Here is a 17,729-nt window from a genome sequence, read left to right on the forward strand (position 1 = left end):
AGGCTAGGGACTTTAAAAGTCAGCTGAAATATAACTCTGCATTCAGATAATTATTTTTTTTACAATCATGGATAATGTCAGTTGGATCATACAGTGACAGTACAGTTAAAGTTTCCCCTTTTCCCCGTCACTGTTAGGGATGGGTATCGTTAGGTTTTTTTTCGAGTCTGGTACCGATTCCGGTTCTGCTTATCGATTCCGGTTCTTAACGGTTCCCTATTTCGGTTCCAAAATGATATAAAAAGAGGTCAAATGTTTAGCTCAATGTCAATTTAAGACATGTAATGAATAAATAGTGTAACATCCTCTTCCTCCTCATTCAGTTGAGCCATTTGTGGATAATATAGTAAAAAAAAAAATGGTATAAACTTAAGGTCAATTGTTTTTCACAAAGCTTTTATTTTTAAGACTTTGATTTCAGACAGAATAGAGTATAGACCAACATCCTTTCCTTTAACAGTTGAACCATTTGTGGATACTACAGTTACCTCTTACTACTACTGACAATGACAACAAATATGCCTGAGAGACTACACAACATAAACATCACTGCAACACAAAGTCAGAAATATAGAAAAAAAAAAAAAAGATAGTCTCATGTGGTGCACAGTCTGCATGGCATGTCAGAGCAGTGTATACTGTATACTAAAGACATGTATAATGAATAGTATAACATCTTCTCCTTTATTGAGCCATTTGTGGATAATATAGTGATTATTTTAAATGTATCTATATAATATCGATTCTGTATTTACCCAGGGCAATAGTGTTGTAGGCTACTTCTCTTATTACCAATAACAAATAAAAGCATGTCTGAGATCTGAGAGCAACACACACACGATTGACTGTGTAAATTAGCATCGCTAATGAAGGGGAGGGGGCATCAATGGCGGATCATTGAAAACAAAGGCGGCTTGCATGCTGTGGTTTGCTACTAACAGAAATGTGCATGTACACGGGCTGCCCAAAGTAGGCTATCTTTTGTTGTTTTTTCGCCACCTCTCGAAGTTAGACTGGGTATCTGGACCCTACACCGTGATCACACACACACACTCACACACACACGGGTGCGCACTCGAAGTTTTGATTGATTGATTGAAATCTTTATTAACAGTTTGTAGAATTTACAGTACATTTTAAGCACAAACTCAATACAAAGACTGTCAACTGTGAGTGGACGACCCAATTAAGCATTACACTTGTTTACAACAGGGTCCACATTGTTCAATTCATCAAAACATTTAAAGACATACAAACATTTAGAGACATACAAATAGACATTTCTCTGTAGGTAAAGAACAGAACAGGAATTCATCATATGGGAAGCAAAAAAGGGAAAAGATACTATATACAGTGAGGGAAAATGGGGTGGGGGGGTGGGGGGGATTCAGATTTTACAGAGGCCAGTTTCGAATTGCAGCCATCCGTAGGTGCCCTTTGAGAGCGGTTTTGAAGGAGTCAAGGGATTCACATGTCTTAATGACTGTTGGTAGGGCGTTCCACATTTTGGTGGCATAGGAGCGAAAAGAATTTAGTCCCTTGTTTGTGCCGAATCTGGGTTGTACATGGTTTGTTGCACTCCCTCTGGTGTTGTGGGTGTGGACTTCGTTTACATTAAGGAAGTATTTAGACAGGTACATGGGTATCTTGGTGGTGTATCGAATCTTGTGGACCAGACCCATTGCAAGATGCTGTACTCTGTCGTCGACCCTAAGCCATCCCAGCCTGTCAAAGTGGGCAGGGGTGAGGTGGGTTCGGGGGGTGAGGCCAAGTAGGAGCCTGACCAGTTTGTTTTGAGAGGTCTGGAGCCTTGTTTTAAGGGCCTTTGAGGTGCTGTGGTACCAAGAGGTGGATGCATAGTCAAAGAAACCTTGTACGAGGGCTCCTGTTAAGGTCTTCAAGGTGTTTTTGCTGACCAGTGAGGAGATCCTGTAAAGGAATCTTGTTCTTTGATTGACTTTTTTGATTACGTTGGTGGCCATTTTATCACCGGAAAGATTGGCCTCCAGGATGGAACCTAGGTAGGTAATTTCATCTTTTCGTGTGATAATATTGTCACCCACTCTAACCAAGAAGCCATCTGCCTTGCTGAGTTTACTATTTGATCCGAAGAGGATGGATTCAGTTTTTCCCAGGTGTAAGGATAGTTTGTTATCAGCGAGCCAGGTGCAGATTCTACCGAGTTCAGAGCTGAGGGTCTTTTCAACCTGCAGTTTGTTCCTGTCCGAGACCAGCAGTGCTGAGTCATCTGCGAACAGGAACAAGTTGCAGTCACAAGCTGAAGTCATGTCGTTAACATAAATTAGGAACAGTAAAGGCCCTAGTATGCTTCCTTGTGGGACGCCACAGCTCACTGGGAGGGGAGGGGACAGTGTTCCGTTCACCTCCACCATCTGTTCTCTCCCCTCCAGGTAGGATTGCATCCAGCTCACTGATGTGCTATCAAAACCAATAGCTTTAAGCTTGTTAACCAGTATGGAGTGGTTCACGGTGTCAAAAGCCTTTTGGAGGTCCAGCATGACCATGCCGCAGTATTTTCCAGCATCCACCTCGTGTTTGATGTGGTCGCTCAAATAGAGGAGGCATGTGTCAGTGGAGTGGGATGTTCTGAAACCAGATTGGAACTCGTACAGCAATTTATTAGTGGCAAGATACTTTTCAACCTGTTCATAGACTATTTTTTCCATCACTTTCGAGATGGAGCTTAGAATAGAAATAGGGCGGTAGTTGCCGGGTTCTAATTTACTCCCTTTTTTGTACAAGGGGGTTAAGTGAGTGCACCAACGCTTTCTCTCCTTGTCTCATGTTGATTCAATGCTGCGCAGCCAGCGTGCTGCGCACGTATGCAGTGAAGACTCAGACAAGGCGCAAGATTCCTGTCCCCTCTTAAAAGTTTCCTCCCATAAACTTCACTTGAAAATTACGTTTAAGAAACTTTAATAATGATGTTGCCTCAGTGCCAGGCACAGCGCGTGTCACTGTCTCTAGACTCCTCGACAACTAACTGTCTAACTCCATGCAGAGAGATGGCTCCGCCTCTGCAAGCCACAAGCCCACAACTCGTCGCTAATGCAACGCAATGTAGGCTTGTAGATCAGCTCTGTTCCCTGCGCATCTATTAAAGGAAGAAAATAAATAAATATCGTGTGACTGCGTGTCTGTGGGAACCGATAGAGAGAACCGAAATTGAATTATTGTAATGGGTACACGGTACCCAGGCACGTTCAGTTCGGTACATACTTGGTCCCGAGATTCGGGACCCACCCCTAGTCACTGTATATGTTTATTTTCCCTTTTTACCTCCATTATGATGAATTCCTGTTCTGTTCTTTGACTATATTGAAGTGTCTTATTTGTACGTCTCTAAATGTTTTGATGAATTGAACATGGTGGACCCTCTTGTAAACAAGTGTAATGCTTAATTGGGTCGTCCACTCACAGTTAACAGTCTTTGTATTGAGTTTGTGCTTGAAATGTACTGTAATTCTGCAAACTGTTAACCCATTCTGAACGGGAATCCATTTTGGTGTTAGCATCATGTTATGCTTTAGCTATTGAAAAATACCAGATCTACAAGCTCATAGAGCTTGTAGGTCTGCTATTTTTGAAAAATCGAAGAACGACTGACATTTTTAGAATCTGATCTCAGATCAGAATGGGTTAATCAGACCAGTGTGTGTCCAGTGGAAACCTCGTATGAATCTGATCTCAGGTCAGAATGGTTTAATAAATATTTCAATCAATCAATCAAAGTTATGTTACTAGGACCCCTGTGTTGTGTTCTGCAGGTGTTCTGGGCTGTCCCCGGAGCTGTCTGCACGCCATCCTGAGTCTGCTCCAGAGAGGCAGCGACAAGAGATCAGGGCCTGTAATCACAGGCCAGGCTCCACACCTGGCCGAGCTCTGCTACCAGGTACTGTACCAGTGTTGTTTTTGGCAGCAAATTTCTATATATGTTTTAGTCACTTAGTCTCTTGAATAGTTTTTATTTAGTTTTAGTCACATTTTAGTCACCCGGAATGTTTTATTGTTAGTCTAGTTTTAGTCGACTAAATGTCAATATTTTAGTCGACTAAATCTACAGGTGATTTAGTCGACTAAAATGTGTTTTGGCGGGCCTTGATGCCGTCGTAATGACTGATTTTACACTTGCTGAAAATAGCCGATTTAAATAGCCGAATAGCCGATCTACAACGCGTCACACTTGTAGATCGGCTATTTTCAGCATGCAACCAAGTGTAAAATGACTTGTAGTGGATATCTTGTCCACTAGTCCCTTCCTAACATTTTAGTCTAGTTTTTTATCTGTTGACGAAATTGTCAATACATTTAGTTTCCATTTAGTTTTCGTCAGTGAAAATAGGTTGTCGACGAACATTTTTCGTCTTAGTTTTAGTCGACGAAAACAACACTGGTACGTACTCCTGTAATCACAGGCCAGGCTCCACACCTGGCCGAGCTCTGCTACCAGGTACTGTACTGTACTGTACTGTACTGTACTCTCACCCTCCCAAACAGTGTTGTTTTTGTCGACTAAAACTTAAAACGAAAACGAGTTACAGACCCATAAGGGTCCATTTGGTTCCATTTGTACACACTCAGAGTTACAGACCCATAAGGGTCCATTTGGTTCCATTTGTACACTCTCAGAGTCACAGACCCATAAGGGTCCATTTGGTTCCATTTGTACACTCTCAGAGTTACAGACCCATAAGGGTCCATTTGGTTCCATTTGTACACTCTCAGAGTTACAGCCCCATAAGGGTCCATTTTGGTTCCAAATTATCATTTAGCTGGGGACCCCTCTGGAACTCCCTCAATGACCCCTGGGGCTCCCCGGACCCTGACTTTGGGGAACCACTGACCTATAGATGAAAGTGAAACGTTTGACGGGTGTTTTTTTTCCGTCTGGTCCCTCAGGTGATCTACCAGCTGTGTGCCTACTCGGACACGTCGGGCCCCACCATGCGCTACCTGAGGACCAGCCAAGACTTCCTGTTCTCGCACCTGCAGCACCTGCCCTTCGTCCTGCCTCGTGAGTTACAGGTTTCACTCTTACCGAGTCGCTCTGAATCAGCCCAAAGACCCCGTCCACTCTCTGAGTGTCTGATTATCAGCCTAGCTCTGAATAGAGCACCGATGTCTGACGTCAATATCTGTAGTTCATGTACTTTTTATTTACATTATAATCCCCATAGGGGGATTTTAGATCACCTCATATATGAACTTTGTTTGAAAAATAAACATGTCATCCCGGCCGCTTCACTCATATGGATATGAAGAATCAACTGACTGAGAGAAAACGCTATTGTTACTGCTACTGAATTAGTTACATTTTCGCTAGAAGCAGACTGTATCATATATGAGTGACTGACTGTCATAAACGATACAGAGACACCTCCCTGACAATAACACTGAGACAGCTTGTTTATTTTTGGACCACAATGCTCATAGTAGACGATATTAAAGGACAACTTTAGTTTTTTTCAACCAAGGTTCATGTTTTAGGTTGTTATTAGAGAAAGTAAAAGATGAGTGTTCATTTCTTCTCATTTGCTGCTTTCTTTCATTTTAGGGATTTTAGCTCTTTTTGACCGGGGGGCGTGGGCATTCGAGCATGGGGCTAAATATGTATTTTTTTACAAAATCTTATGGTGATTTATCTTTGTATTATTTACTATAGTCCTAATAAACCCCACAGAAGATCACAGGATCTACTGAATGTGAAGGTAGCCTACTGGGGGAAGGCTTATACTGTGTGTATAGGCTCAATATGTCAGTTTGTCACATTCAGTAGATCCCGTGATCTTTTCTGGCCAGATGTAATTTCTTGGGGTTTATTAGGACTATAGTAAATAATAAAAAAATAAATCGCCATAATATTTTGTAAAAAAATACATATTTAGCCCCATGCTCGAATGCCCCCGCCCCCCTGTCAGAAACTGCTAAAATCCCCAAAACTAAAGAAAGCAGCAAATGAAAGAAAATGAACACTCACCTTTTACTTTCTCTAATAACAACCTAAAACATGAACCTTGGTTGAAAAAAACTAAAGTTGTCCTTTAAGATCACCCCATGTTATTCTCCATAGAGTTACGTCAGGACTTCTGTGCTGTATAGCATCTAGAACAAGACAATGACTCCCTGTGATGATGAGACAATAGCTCATAAGGAGGACGGTTAATTATTAAAATGATGACGTCATGAACGGGGCCTCCCGATCAGTAACCCATTTAGCCTGACGTCGAAATTTAAAAAATGTCTTCTGAATTCTGACAGTTTTCTGAAAGATGTTTTCTGTATCGGTGGTGCTCAATATTTCATGTCAAGAACCCCAAAGATTATATGTAAATGGCCGCCGACCCCCAACTGAAAATATGTTGTTCCAGGAAACCCTCAGAAGCAAAGATTTTAGTTAAAAACATTGGCTCTGAAAGAATATATATTCAAAGATTTGTGCTGCATTTTCACGATTTAAAAAAAATAGCAGACCTACAAGCTTGTGGCGCGCTATGAGCTTGTAGTTCTGCTATTTTTCAATAGCTAAAGTATAACATAATGCTTAGTTAAGACACCAAAACGGGTTCCCGTCCAGAAAGGATTAAGGCCGCCCCTGTGCAGGAGATATGGCGCCTCTAAATTCAAGAAGGCTTTAAATTATTTCAGAGCGAACCTTTTTTAACCTTTAATCTTTGCTTCTGGGGTGGGGGGGGGGGTCACTGGAACAACATATTTTCAGATGGGGGGGGGGGTCGGCGGCAAATTACATATAATTCTTTTGGGGTCCTTGACATGAAAATGTATGAGAACGACTGACATAGAATAAAGCAATAAGCCACGAGAGGTCTCAGGTTACCGGGTATTTTACAATGGCTGGGAGCTGGGGCTTTGAGTGGCTTATTGCTTTTCTAAAACGGTTACAAACATATAGCAATATTAACCTAATAAAACTATTACATTAACAGAAGTAGCTACGCTTTGCGCCACCAGAGCGAGCCACATCACTTCCTTGTTTTTCTGCAAGTAGGCTATGTGACGGGAGAATAGCGCTTGATTTGTCTTCACGGAGCCGCCTGGAGCCACACGAGCCGGGCGGTGCTTACACGCCCACACGGCATGGGTTTCTAAGCACTAGTTTCTAAAGCGCTACCCTTCCCCAGTACAGCTGGAATCAGCTGCGAATGATACAAAGTGATTGAAGGAGTGGGTCATCGGTGAAATTTACACCGGTCACGTGACGGTAACCAGCCAATCAGAATCAAGTATTGGGATTACCGGTTTTAGAAACATGGGTTTTTTCAAGAGAACTGTCAGGATTTAGAAGACATTTGTAGAATCGTCCTCAGGTCTAATAACCTGCTCCTATTGGTGGTCTCCAGGCGATGAGATCTCTGCTCTCTCTCAGATGTCGTGGCTGATGAAGACGGCGGCCATCGAGCTCCGGGTGACCTCACTGAACCGCCAGCGCTCTCACACACAGCGCCTCGTCAGCCTGCTGCTGGACGACCAGCCACACACACAGCATGCAGGTACACACACACACACACACACAGCACGCAGGTACACACACACACACAGCACGCAGGTACACACACACAGCACGCAGGTACACACACACACACACACACACACAGCACGCAGGTACACACACACACACACACACACAGCACGCAGGTACACACACACACACAGCACGCAGGTACACACACACAGCACGCAGGTACACACACACAGCACGCAGGTACACACACACACACACACACACACACACACAGCACTCAGGTACACACACACACACAGCACGCAGGTACACACACACACACACAGCACGCAGGTACACACACACACACAGCACGCAGGTACACACACACACACAGCACGCAGGTACACACACACACAGCACACATGCATGCAGGTACACACACACACACACACACAGCACACAGGTACACACACACACACACACACAGCACGCAGGTACACACACACACACAGCACGCAGGTACACACACACACACACAGCACGCAGGTACACACACACACACACACACACACACACACAGCACGCAGGCAGGTGCACACACAAATATGCCCTCATAGCTTGCTCTTGAACACAGAATCAATCAAGTGAGTGGACCCTGATGAATGCTTGTTGAGCTTCTATTGCTCACAAAATTCTGACATTTCAATGTCATGGTCATTTGTCCATTTCATGGTCTCGCACCTTCCTACCTACATGACTGCCTGCCTAAATATGTCCCAAACCGCCCCCTAAGGTCTTCCACTGCTGGCCTGCTCGCTTTGCCTAAAAAAATGGCAACTAAAAAACACGGGGAAGCAGCTTTTTGCTTCTACGGGACGACGGCATGGAACAAACTCCCACTGTACCTTCGTCAGGCAGCCTCTGTAGTTTAACAAACTCCCACTGTACCTTCGTCAGGCAGCCTCTGTAGTTTAACAAACTCCCACTGTACCTTCGTCAGGCAGCCTCTGTAGTTTAACAAACTCCCACTGCACCTTCGACAGGCAGCCTCTGTAGTTTAACAAACTCCCACTGTACCTTCGACAGGCAGCCTCTGTAGTTTAACAAACTCCCACTGCACCTTCGACAGGCAGCCTCTGTAGTTTAACAAACTCCCACTGTACCTTCGACAGGCAGCCTCTGTAGTTTAACAAACTCCCACTGTACCTTCGACAGGCAGCCTCTGTAGTTTAACAAACTCCCACTGCACCTTCGACAGGCAGCCTCTGTAGTTTAACAAACTCCCACTGTACCTTCGACAGGCAGCCTCTGTAGTTTAACAAACTCCCACTGCACCTTCGACAGGCAGCCTCTGTAGTTTAACAAACTCCCACTGTACCTTCGACAGGCAGCCTCTGTAGTTTAACAAACTCCCACTGTACCTTCGACAGGCAGCCTCTGTAGTTTAACAAACTCCCACTGTACCTTTGACAGGCAGCCTCTGTAGTTTAACAAACCCCCACTGTACCTTCGACAGGCAGCCTCTGTAGTTTAACAAACTCCCACTGTACCTTCGACAGGCACTGGGCAGCCTCTGTAGTTTAACAAACTCCCACTGTACCTTCGACAGGCAGCCTCTGTAGACATTTTAAACGCACAGCTCAAGACCCACTTCTACACCCACTTATACACCCTTGCTTTAATTTTTTGTTATTCATGTCCTCACTGTATTGCATTACTGCTCTTGTTTTTTAATGTTTATGCCTTGCTTTTCTTTTCTTTCTTCCTCCATTGTTCTGTAAAGCACTTTGAGCTGCATTTCATGTCATGAAAGGTGCTACGTATACAAATAAAGTTGTATTATTATTATTAATGTAAAGTATATGTAAAGCATATATATCTCTGTTTCTCCTCCCAGCTGATGGTGAATCAGGAATGGAGGAGGACACCAGATCTGTCAGTGGTTTCTTGCACTTTGACACGGTCTCTAAAGGTAATTATCATTATCATTATTAGTAGTAGTGTTGATGCTGCTTCAATGTCTGAGGAACCAGAACACAAATATTGTGTACTCTTATGTTGTACTCTTCTAACAATTAAGCATTGTGTTATACTTTAGCTATTGAAAAATAGCAGATCTACAATCTCTTAGCGTGGCACCGAGTGCCGCGCTACAAGCTTGTAGGTCTGCTAATCTTTGAAAATATATGCTAAAACATATTTTCAGATGGGGGTCTCGGTGGGCAATTACATATATTTTTGGGGGTTGGCGTTTTTCAGAAAACTGTTCGCATTTAGAAGGCATTTGTAGAATCGTCCTCAGGTCTAAATGGGTTAAGAACACTTTGAACCTTGAAGGTGAGCAGTAACTTAGCATACCTGTGAATGAAATATCCAGTTAAAGACAGTTGAATCATTTGCACGTCTGAGTTTTGTCCCGGCGCTAATCAAACCAAGGTCGTTTTTACCGTTTCGTTTCTTCCTGAATGATGTCCTCAGTGCGTAGGAAGCTCCTGAGCGTGCTGGACGCCATCAACTTCAGCCAGGACGTCCCAGAGCTGCTGCAGCTGGAGTTCTTCGAGCGGACGCAGATCGAGCAGGTGATCTCCAACTGTGAGCACGTCAACGAGCAGGGACACACCGTCTGCAACGTTAAGGTAATTAATGTCTAATTATGTCTTATTAATGACGTCAACGAGCAGGGACACACCGTCTGCAACGTTAAGGTAATTAATGTCTAATTATGTCTTATTAATGACGTCAACGAGCAGGGACACACCGTCTGCAACGTTAAGGTAATGTATTTTGTAACGCGTAACACCTTATGGACTTTATGGTGACCACCAAGTATTAAATCTGGACTAGTATTCAGTAAGGTTTTGTAGCTCTGTAGCTCTCTCTCTGTCATGGGGACTTATCCTGTGCAGTGTAGCTTCAGTGTGTGTGGAGAGCAGAGAAGGGCGAGGCAAGTAGTTGAGGGGCGTCGTCTGATTAAGTGAAATTCACCTGCCAGTCTTCATGTCCTTGACTGGCTGTTAGTCAGCAGCATGGGGTGTCATACTCGCATCATACCAAAGCCTACACGGGTTGTGCAAGGACGCGCTGTGATTGGTCAGTCGCTGTGATTGACAGCCTAAACCTAACCCTAACCTTAACCTCAGTAAACTTAATTTGCCGGGGTAGCGTGGTTATACGCACAACCCGTGTAGGAATTAGTATGTCGCGTCATGCACAGGGAAAATCAAGTTAGGTAGACTTGCTCCATTTCTGCATTAGTAACCAGTTTCCATGACCTGGGTTACACCTTCATGACCGCTATCCCTCCCCGGTACCCTTTTTCATCATTTCACTTGTTGATGTTTCATCATTTCAAGGATGCAGAATCCTCCTTTTCTCATGTTTTCTAAATGTTTCCGAACAGTTGCTTCATCGCGTGTTGGTGGCGGAGGTGAACGCCCTGCAGGGATTGGCGGCCATCGGACAGAGGCCCCTGCTGATGGAGGTGAGTGTTCTGTTTATGGACAGAGGCCCCTGCTGATGGAGGTGAGTGTTCTGCTTATGGACAGAGGCCCCTGCTGATGGAGGTGAGTGTTCTGCTTATGGACAGAGGCCCCTGCTGATGGAGGTGAGTGTTCTGTTTATGGACAGAGGCCCCTGCTGATGGAGGTGAGTGTTCTGCTTATGGACAGAGGCCCCTGCTGATGGAGGTGAGTGTTCTGCTTATGGACAGAGGCCCCTGCTGATGGAGGTGAGTGTTCTGCTTATGGACAGAGGCCCCTGCTGATGGAGGTGAGTGTTCTGCTTATGGACAGAGGCCCCTGCTGATGGAGGTGAGTGTTCTGCTTATGGACAGAGGCCCCTGCTGATGGAGGTGAGTGTTCTGTTTATGGACAGAGGCCCCTGCTGATGGAGGTGAGTGTTCTGCTTATGGACAGAGGCCCCTGCTGATGGAGGTGAGTGTTCTGCTTATGGACAGAGGCCCCTGCTGATGGAGGTGAGTGTTCTGCTTATGGACAGAGGCCCCTGCTGATGGAGGTGAGTGTTCTGTTTATGGACAGAGGCCCCTGCTGATGGAGGTGAGTGTTCTGTTTATGGACAGAGGCCCCTGCTGATGGAGGTGAGTGTTCTGCAGTGTTGTTGTTTTGGCGGCACATTTTGATTTCATTTTTAGTCGTATAGTCTTTTGAATAGCTTTCACTTAGTTTTAGTCACATTTTAGTCACCTGGAATGTTTTAGTGTTTAGTCTAGTTTTAGTCGACCAAATGTCATGAGATTTTAGTCGACTAAATCTACAGTTGATTTAGTCGACTAAAATGTATCTTGGTGGTGCCTTGATGCCGTCGTAATGACAGTTTTTACACTAGCATTTTAGTCTAGTTCGTATTTGTTGACAAAATTGTCACTATATTTAGTCTTAGTTTTAGTCATCATAGCTTTTTTCATTTAGTTTCTATTTAGTTCGTCAGTGAAAAAAGGTAGTCGACAAGAGGGTGCCGACTGCTCTGTCAGATGAATGCCAAATGCACTCAACACTGGCTGGTCGTGTTTACTGGCTGGTGTCTTTAGGCAAAGTTACACTAGTGTTTCCTGGTACTGGACTGGATAAAGGCTTTGCTGCAAGTGAAAGTAATGATTATTACCTTATTCCTTTTCTACGCCACCCATCTTTGTCACAGACTAGGGGCTCCATTTTCGTCACCGCTAAATCCATCCACCCATCCATCCATCTTCAACCGCTTATCCGTAGTCGGGTCGTAATGTGAGGGGAAAGTGAAAATAACCAACATATTTTTTTTTGTAATCTGCCTCGAAGATATTAAGTTCTTCTCAAACAACAAAGTCACAATCAAGGTCTGACTCAACAAAAATAACTCCAGAATAGATGGTCTGATTTGAATGAAGCTTCAGGAATGATCAGTAGACCGCCGCAAAAAAAGAGATGATTACGCTTTGGGTCAAAAAGGCCACAATTCAGAGACGTAGACTCAGTGGTTCCCAAACGTGTTCATGTCAAGGACCCCCAAATTGATACTAATTAGCCCCGTGGACCCCCATTTGAAGAGATATACCAGGGACCCCCTTAAAAGAAGATTTGGACGGCTCTAGCAGTGATTCTCAACCCGTTTAATTTCAAGGACTGCCAGTTTGACATGCATTAGTCTACGGACCCCCATTTAATGGCATTTCTATCTCTGAGACCCCAATTTATATTGTAAAATCAATGTTAATTTATCTCCATTTGTACATTCTCAGAGTTACAGACCCATAAGGGTTCATTCTGTTCCAAACTATCATTTAGGAACTGGAACTGGAACTCTCTCAAGGACCCCTGGGGGTCCCTGGACCCCACTTTGGGAACCACTGACGTAGAACAAGCAAATTGGTTAAATCGTTCTTTCCTTCTTGTCCTTCTTTCTTTCTCAACAATGTCACCGAGCGGCAGCGGTGGCCGAATGTTTTGCGGAGCGGTCTTGATATCGGAAGGTCGCTAGTTCGTATCCCCGGACCGGCACGTTAAAATTACCACTGCTGAAGTGCCCTTGGACAAGGCATTGAACCCCTACCATGAAATGTTCTATGAGCAGGGCCTGGCTGTAAACAAGTTCTTGAGCTTAGTCCAGTTACCCTGGGTAAACATAGTACCTTTCCTTTCTCAGGAGGTGAACTCCATCCTTCAGCAGGTGGTGGAGCGTAACCTCGTGCGGCGCAGCCTGAGCGCTAAGCGCCACGCGCTGCAGTCCTGGAGGAGCCTGGTGGAGACCCTGCTGACCGCCTGCCCCATCGACCTCATCCCCGCCGACGACCGGCAGCTGATCATCAGAGACCTGCTGCTGGACCTCCACGACAAGGTAAAGTAGCCTTGCCATAGGGGCAGGAGCCTATCTCCCGTTTCTGTAGCCATGAGGCCCATAGGGGCAGGAGCCTATCTCCTGTTTCTGTAGCGTGAGGCAGCTTGATGTACAAGTACACCCCCTGGACATGACGCTAGTATGTCGCAGGGACTTACCCCCCAATCCAACCCTTGATGCTGAGTGTCAAGCAGCGAGGCACTGGGTATGACCCGGCCGGGGATTGAACCCCAACCTCCCAGTCTCAGGGCGGACACTCTAACCACAAGGCTGGTGCACGACAAGGTGCACAATGACTACTTTTACTTTTGGTAACTTTACGTACATTTTGAATTCCCGGAATTTTCACTTTGTAACCGAGTAGCTTACGTTGCAGTATTGATACTTTAACTGCTGGGAACCCCTTTTGGTGTTAGCTTTGTGTTATGCTTTAGCTATTGAAAAATAGCAGATCTACAAGCTCATAGTGCGCCACCGAGTGGCGCGCTATGAGCTTGTAGGTCTGCTATTTTTTGAAAAATCGAAGAACGACTGACATAGAAACATAGCTTTTTCAGAAAACTGATGTAAAAGACATTTTTAGCATCTGATCTCAGGTCAAAATAGGTTAAGGGTGGGGGTGAGGATGAGGCGGCGGGAGGGGGGGGGGGGGGTAAGGGGGCTTTGGGAGGAGAGAGAGAGAGAGAGAAACCGACAAGGTCAGGGAGAGGAGAGAGAGACGCTGGCGGGTTGTTGTTCTTGTGAGGTTTAGGTTTAGCGGCGCACAGTGCATTTCTCACTGGTGGAAAGTAACAAAGTACATTTACTTCAGTACAATTTGGAGGTGTTTGTGCTTTACTTGATTATTTACAATTTACAATACTTCGACTTCTACTCCACTGCATCTCGGAGGCAAATATTGTACTTTTACTTGTACTGTACCTTTTTAATAAGTCTGAATCCAAAAAATTAAATAAACTTTAGTTACTACTACTTTGTAGATTTAGATTATTATTACAAAACATACAGTTACCACTTCAGCTTTGAAAATAGCCGATCTACAAGCTCACAATGCGTCACAATACGATGCATTGTGAGCTTGTAGACCGGCTAATTTCAAAAGATTTTTATACGTTTTGAAATTTTGAAATAATCTGCATAATGACTACTTTTACTTTACTTTAGGTACATTTGAATTCTGGACTTGTAACCAAGTAGTTTACATTGCAGTATTGATACTTTTAGTTAAGTAAAACATACTCTTTTTACTCTGCGATTGGTATTGCTGACCATAAATAACCGCCAAAACACATTTTAGTCGATTTAAATCAACTGTAGATTTAGTGGACTAAAATCGTATGACATTTAGTCGACTAAAACTAGACTAAAACATACCAGGTGACTAAAACTAAATGAAAACTGGCCCAGGCCGTAGCGTAACGGTCTGGGCACCGGACTGGTAATCCAGTCGCAGTGTGCCGCGGGTTCGACTCCCGGACCCGACACGGCCTTTACTGCATGTCATCCCCCCATCTCTCTCCCGTTTCCTGTCAGCCTACTGTCTGTCCCTTCAAAAATCAATAAAAGGCGTAAGCCGCAAAAAAATATCTTAAAAAAAAAAAAAAAAAAAAAACTAAATGAAAACTATTCAAGAGACTATGACTAAAACTAAAATAAAAAATTGCTGCCAAAAACAACACTGCAGCCTAGCCCTGAAACATCACTGCCATGATGATTATCATGACAGTCATGACGCAACTGCAGCCTGTTTTACGCGGTCGCTACATTTACAATCAAAACATATATATAAACATTCCGATTTCAAATATAAAGTACTCACAATTCGTCCCACGGGTGTTAGTTAGTTGCTGCACCAGCGATTAGCACTGCTGCATTCCGCGTTCTTTAATAAAAAGCATTTTTATCCGAGCGCCCCGGCTACTTTTCTCAAACGGGAAATCCACAGTTGCACACCGGGAGCGCACTCGCCTATTCGTCTGTATTGGCAGGGCGGTCAGCGTGCCTATATCGAACACACCGAGTGCCACCCTCCTCCCGACCGATAGGGGCGCGTAGTTGAAAGCCAATGTCAAAATAACAGCTCGGATAAAAATGCTTTTTAATAAAGAACGCATAATGCAGCAGTGCTGATCGCTGGTGCAGCAACTAACACCCATGGGACAAATTGTGAGTACTTTATATTTGAAATTGGAATGTTTATATTTACGTTAGAATTGTAAATGTAGCGATCGCGTAAAACAGTAAAACTGGAGGCGTGAGCAAGTAGGGCTGCAGTTGCGCCATGACTCTCGTATGAAATACGAGAGTCATGAACCATGGCTAACTGCAGCCCTACTTGCTCACGCCTCCAGTTTTCCACCTCGTTCCTCCTCCAGGTTTTGTCTTACTCACGCCTCCAGTTTTCCACCTCGTTCCTCCTCCAGGTTTTGTCTTACTCACGCCTCCAGTTTTCCACCTCGTTCCTCCTCCAGGTTTTGTCTTACTCACGCCTCCAGTTTTCCACCTCGTTCCTCCTCCAGGTTTTGTCCGAAGACGCCGCCGGGGAGCTGATGCCCATCGTTGCCGGGGCGGTCTTCACCCTGACGGCCCAGCTCAGCCAATCGGTGCTGTCGGAGCACCAGCAGGGGGTGGGGCTTGACGGCGGGGCGTGCTCTGGCTTCGCCTCCATCGCCAACTCTGCTCTGCACCTCATCCTGAGGAAGCTGCTGGACTTCATCCTCTGTACAGGTGAGTCTGCTGCCACCTGCTGGACTTCATCCTCTGTACAGGTGAGTCTACTGCCACCTGCTGGACTTCATCCTCTGTACAGGTGAGTCTACTGCCACCTGCTGGACTTCATCCTCTGTACAGGTGAGTCTACTGCCACCTGCTGGACTTCATCCTCTGTACAGGTGAGTGACAACCAGTGTTGCCAACTCTCCAGTAACGGAAGGAGCTACTGGCTTTTCGGAAAGTCTCTAGCGCGCATAGCCACCCCTAGCAACTTTTTAGCGTCCCTAGCGACTTTTAGGCGCCCCTAGCAACGAAAATATGGAGCCAGTCCAGAACACCATTTCCTTGCTCTGTGCACATAACCGAGCCGAGGAAGCCAGACGCGCCAAGCTGGCCCGAGCACTTTAGTGTTGCCAACTTAGTGGATTTGAGGCTGAGAGAGGGAAAATGAAGAAAAAAAAGGGTTTTATCTCTGGCGACGGTCAACATGATTTGTCCCCAATTCACCAGAAAAAGTAGCTAGATTTCTCTCCAGAAGCTTTTCACTAATTCAGTCGCTAGGGGGGGGGGGGTCTGGAAAGGAGCTAAATATGGCGACAAATCCGCTAAGTTGGCAACACTGGTGACAACCCCCTGCCCCCCCTGGGGCTGCCACCTGGTGGATGCAGAGCAAACCGCAGACCGACGAGCCGGTTGTAGTGTTAATACAAGCTGGATTCACGTCCTGTTTGGGCGGCGGCCATCTTAGATGCTAAATAAATAGCGTCAATGCTAGCGAACATTGTAAAATTACTAGACCTTCAACTAAAACTATGACAAAAAATGTTGGTGTCTTTTTTCTCACTTTTTTCACTGACGAAAACTACATGGAAACTAAATGAAAACTAAGCTATGGTGACTAAAACGATTAAAAAACGACTAAATATACCGTCGATTTTGTCAAATAAAAACAAAAGCTAAATGTCATGCTGAAAATAGCAGATCTACAAGCTCACAACGCGTTGCAGTGTCTTATGTCTGTCTGTCTTGTTTCCTAGGCGGTGGGTTTCAGCGTCTGCGTGCGCACCTGTACGGCTCTCTGCTCTACTATCTTCAGATCGCCCAGAAACCAGAGGAGCCAGACACGCTGCAGTCAGGTCAGTCTGTAGAACTCACACACACACACACACACATACACACACACACACACACACAAACACAGTATAATGTTGAAGTCTAAACTCACCAACTTCTCTACTTATTGAATATTGAGCTACACTTTGAGGCCAGTGTAGAGCTGGAATTCGTTTGTAGTTTAACACACTCTATCCCAGCCCTCTATAGGGGAAAGAAAAAGTGGCGCCAGTGCCAGAAGAATGCGTGAAAAACCAAAGAATATAATATAAATATGGCACCTTCATTTGTATGTATGTTCAATAATAGTTTGAACATGAATACATACATTCTTGAAGCTTTGTCATTGGTCGATTTGCCTGTCTGCTTCCTGATTGGTTCGTCATTGTGACCGGGTTGTTATTGCTTATAGCAGCTTTAATGCACAACTTAAATGCGTCTCAGCTGCCCAGGCGGATGCGTAACCGTCTGGGCACCCGACTGGTAATCCAGTCGCAGTGTGCCGCGGGTTCGACTCCCGAGCCCGACACGGCCTTTACTGCATGTCTTCCCCCATCTCTCTCCCGTTTCCTGTCAGCCTACTGTCTGTCCC

The 17,729-nt window shown here is 44.9% G+C and overlaps 1 protein-coding gene across 1 annotated transcript in view; it reads left to right on the forward strand.

Moving 5' to 3' along the window:
* The window catches only part of nup205 (nucleoporin 205), an 85,908-nt gene that overhangs the window by 48,465 nt on the left and 19,714 nt on the right, over positions 1-17,729 (forward strand). The window contains exons 21-29 of the mRNA XM_083763391.1: positions 3,789-3,913; positions 4,921-5,035; positions 7,380-7,529; positions 9,381-9,455; positions 9,962-10,119; positions 10,884-10,964; positions 13,121-13,312; positions 15,832-16,039; positions 17,062-17,160. Of these exons, the coding sequence (XP_083619517.1) occupies positions 3,789-3,913; positions 4,921-5,035; positions 7,380-7,529; positions 9,381-9,455; positions 9,962-10,119; positions 10,884-10,964; positions 13,121-13,312; positions 15,832-16,039; positions 17,062-17,160 (1,203 nt within the window). The remainder of the gene's footprint in view (positions 1-3,788; positions 3,914-4,920; positions 5,036-7,379; positions 7,530-9,380; positions 9,456-9,961; positions 10,120-10,883; positions 10,965-13,120; positions 13,313-15,831; positions 16,040-17,061; positions 17,161-17,729) is intronic.

Source organism: Protomyctophum parallelum, assembly GCF_964188405.1.
Source record: "Protomyctophum parallelum genome assembly, chromosome: 4".
Lineage (NCBI taxonomy): Eukaryota > Metazoa > Chordata > Actinopteri > Myctophiformes > Myctophidae > Protomyctophum > Protomyctophum parallelum.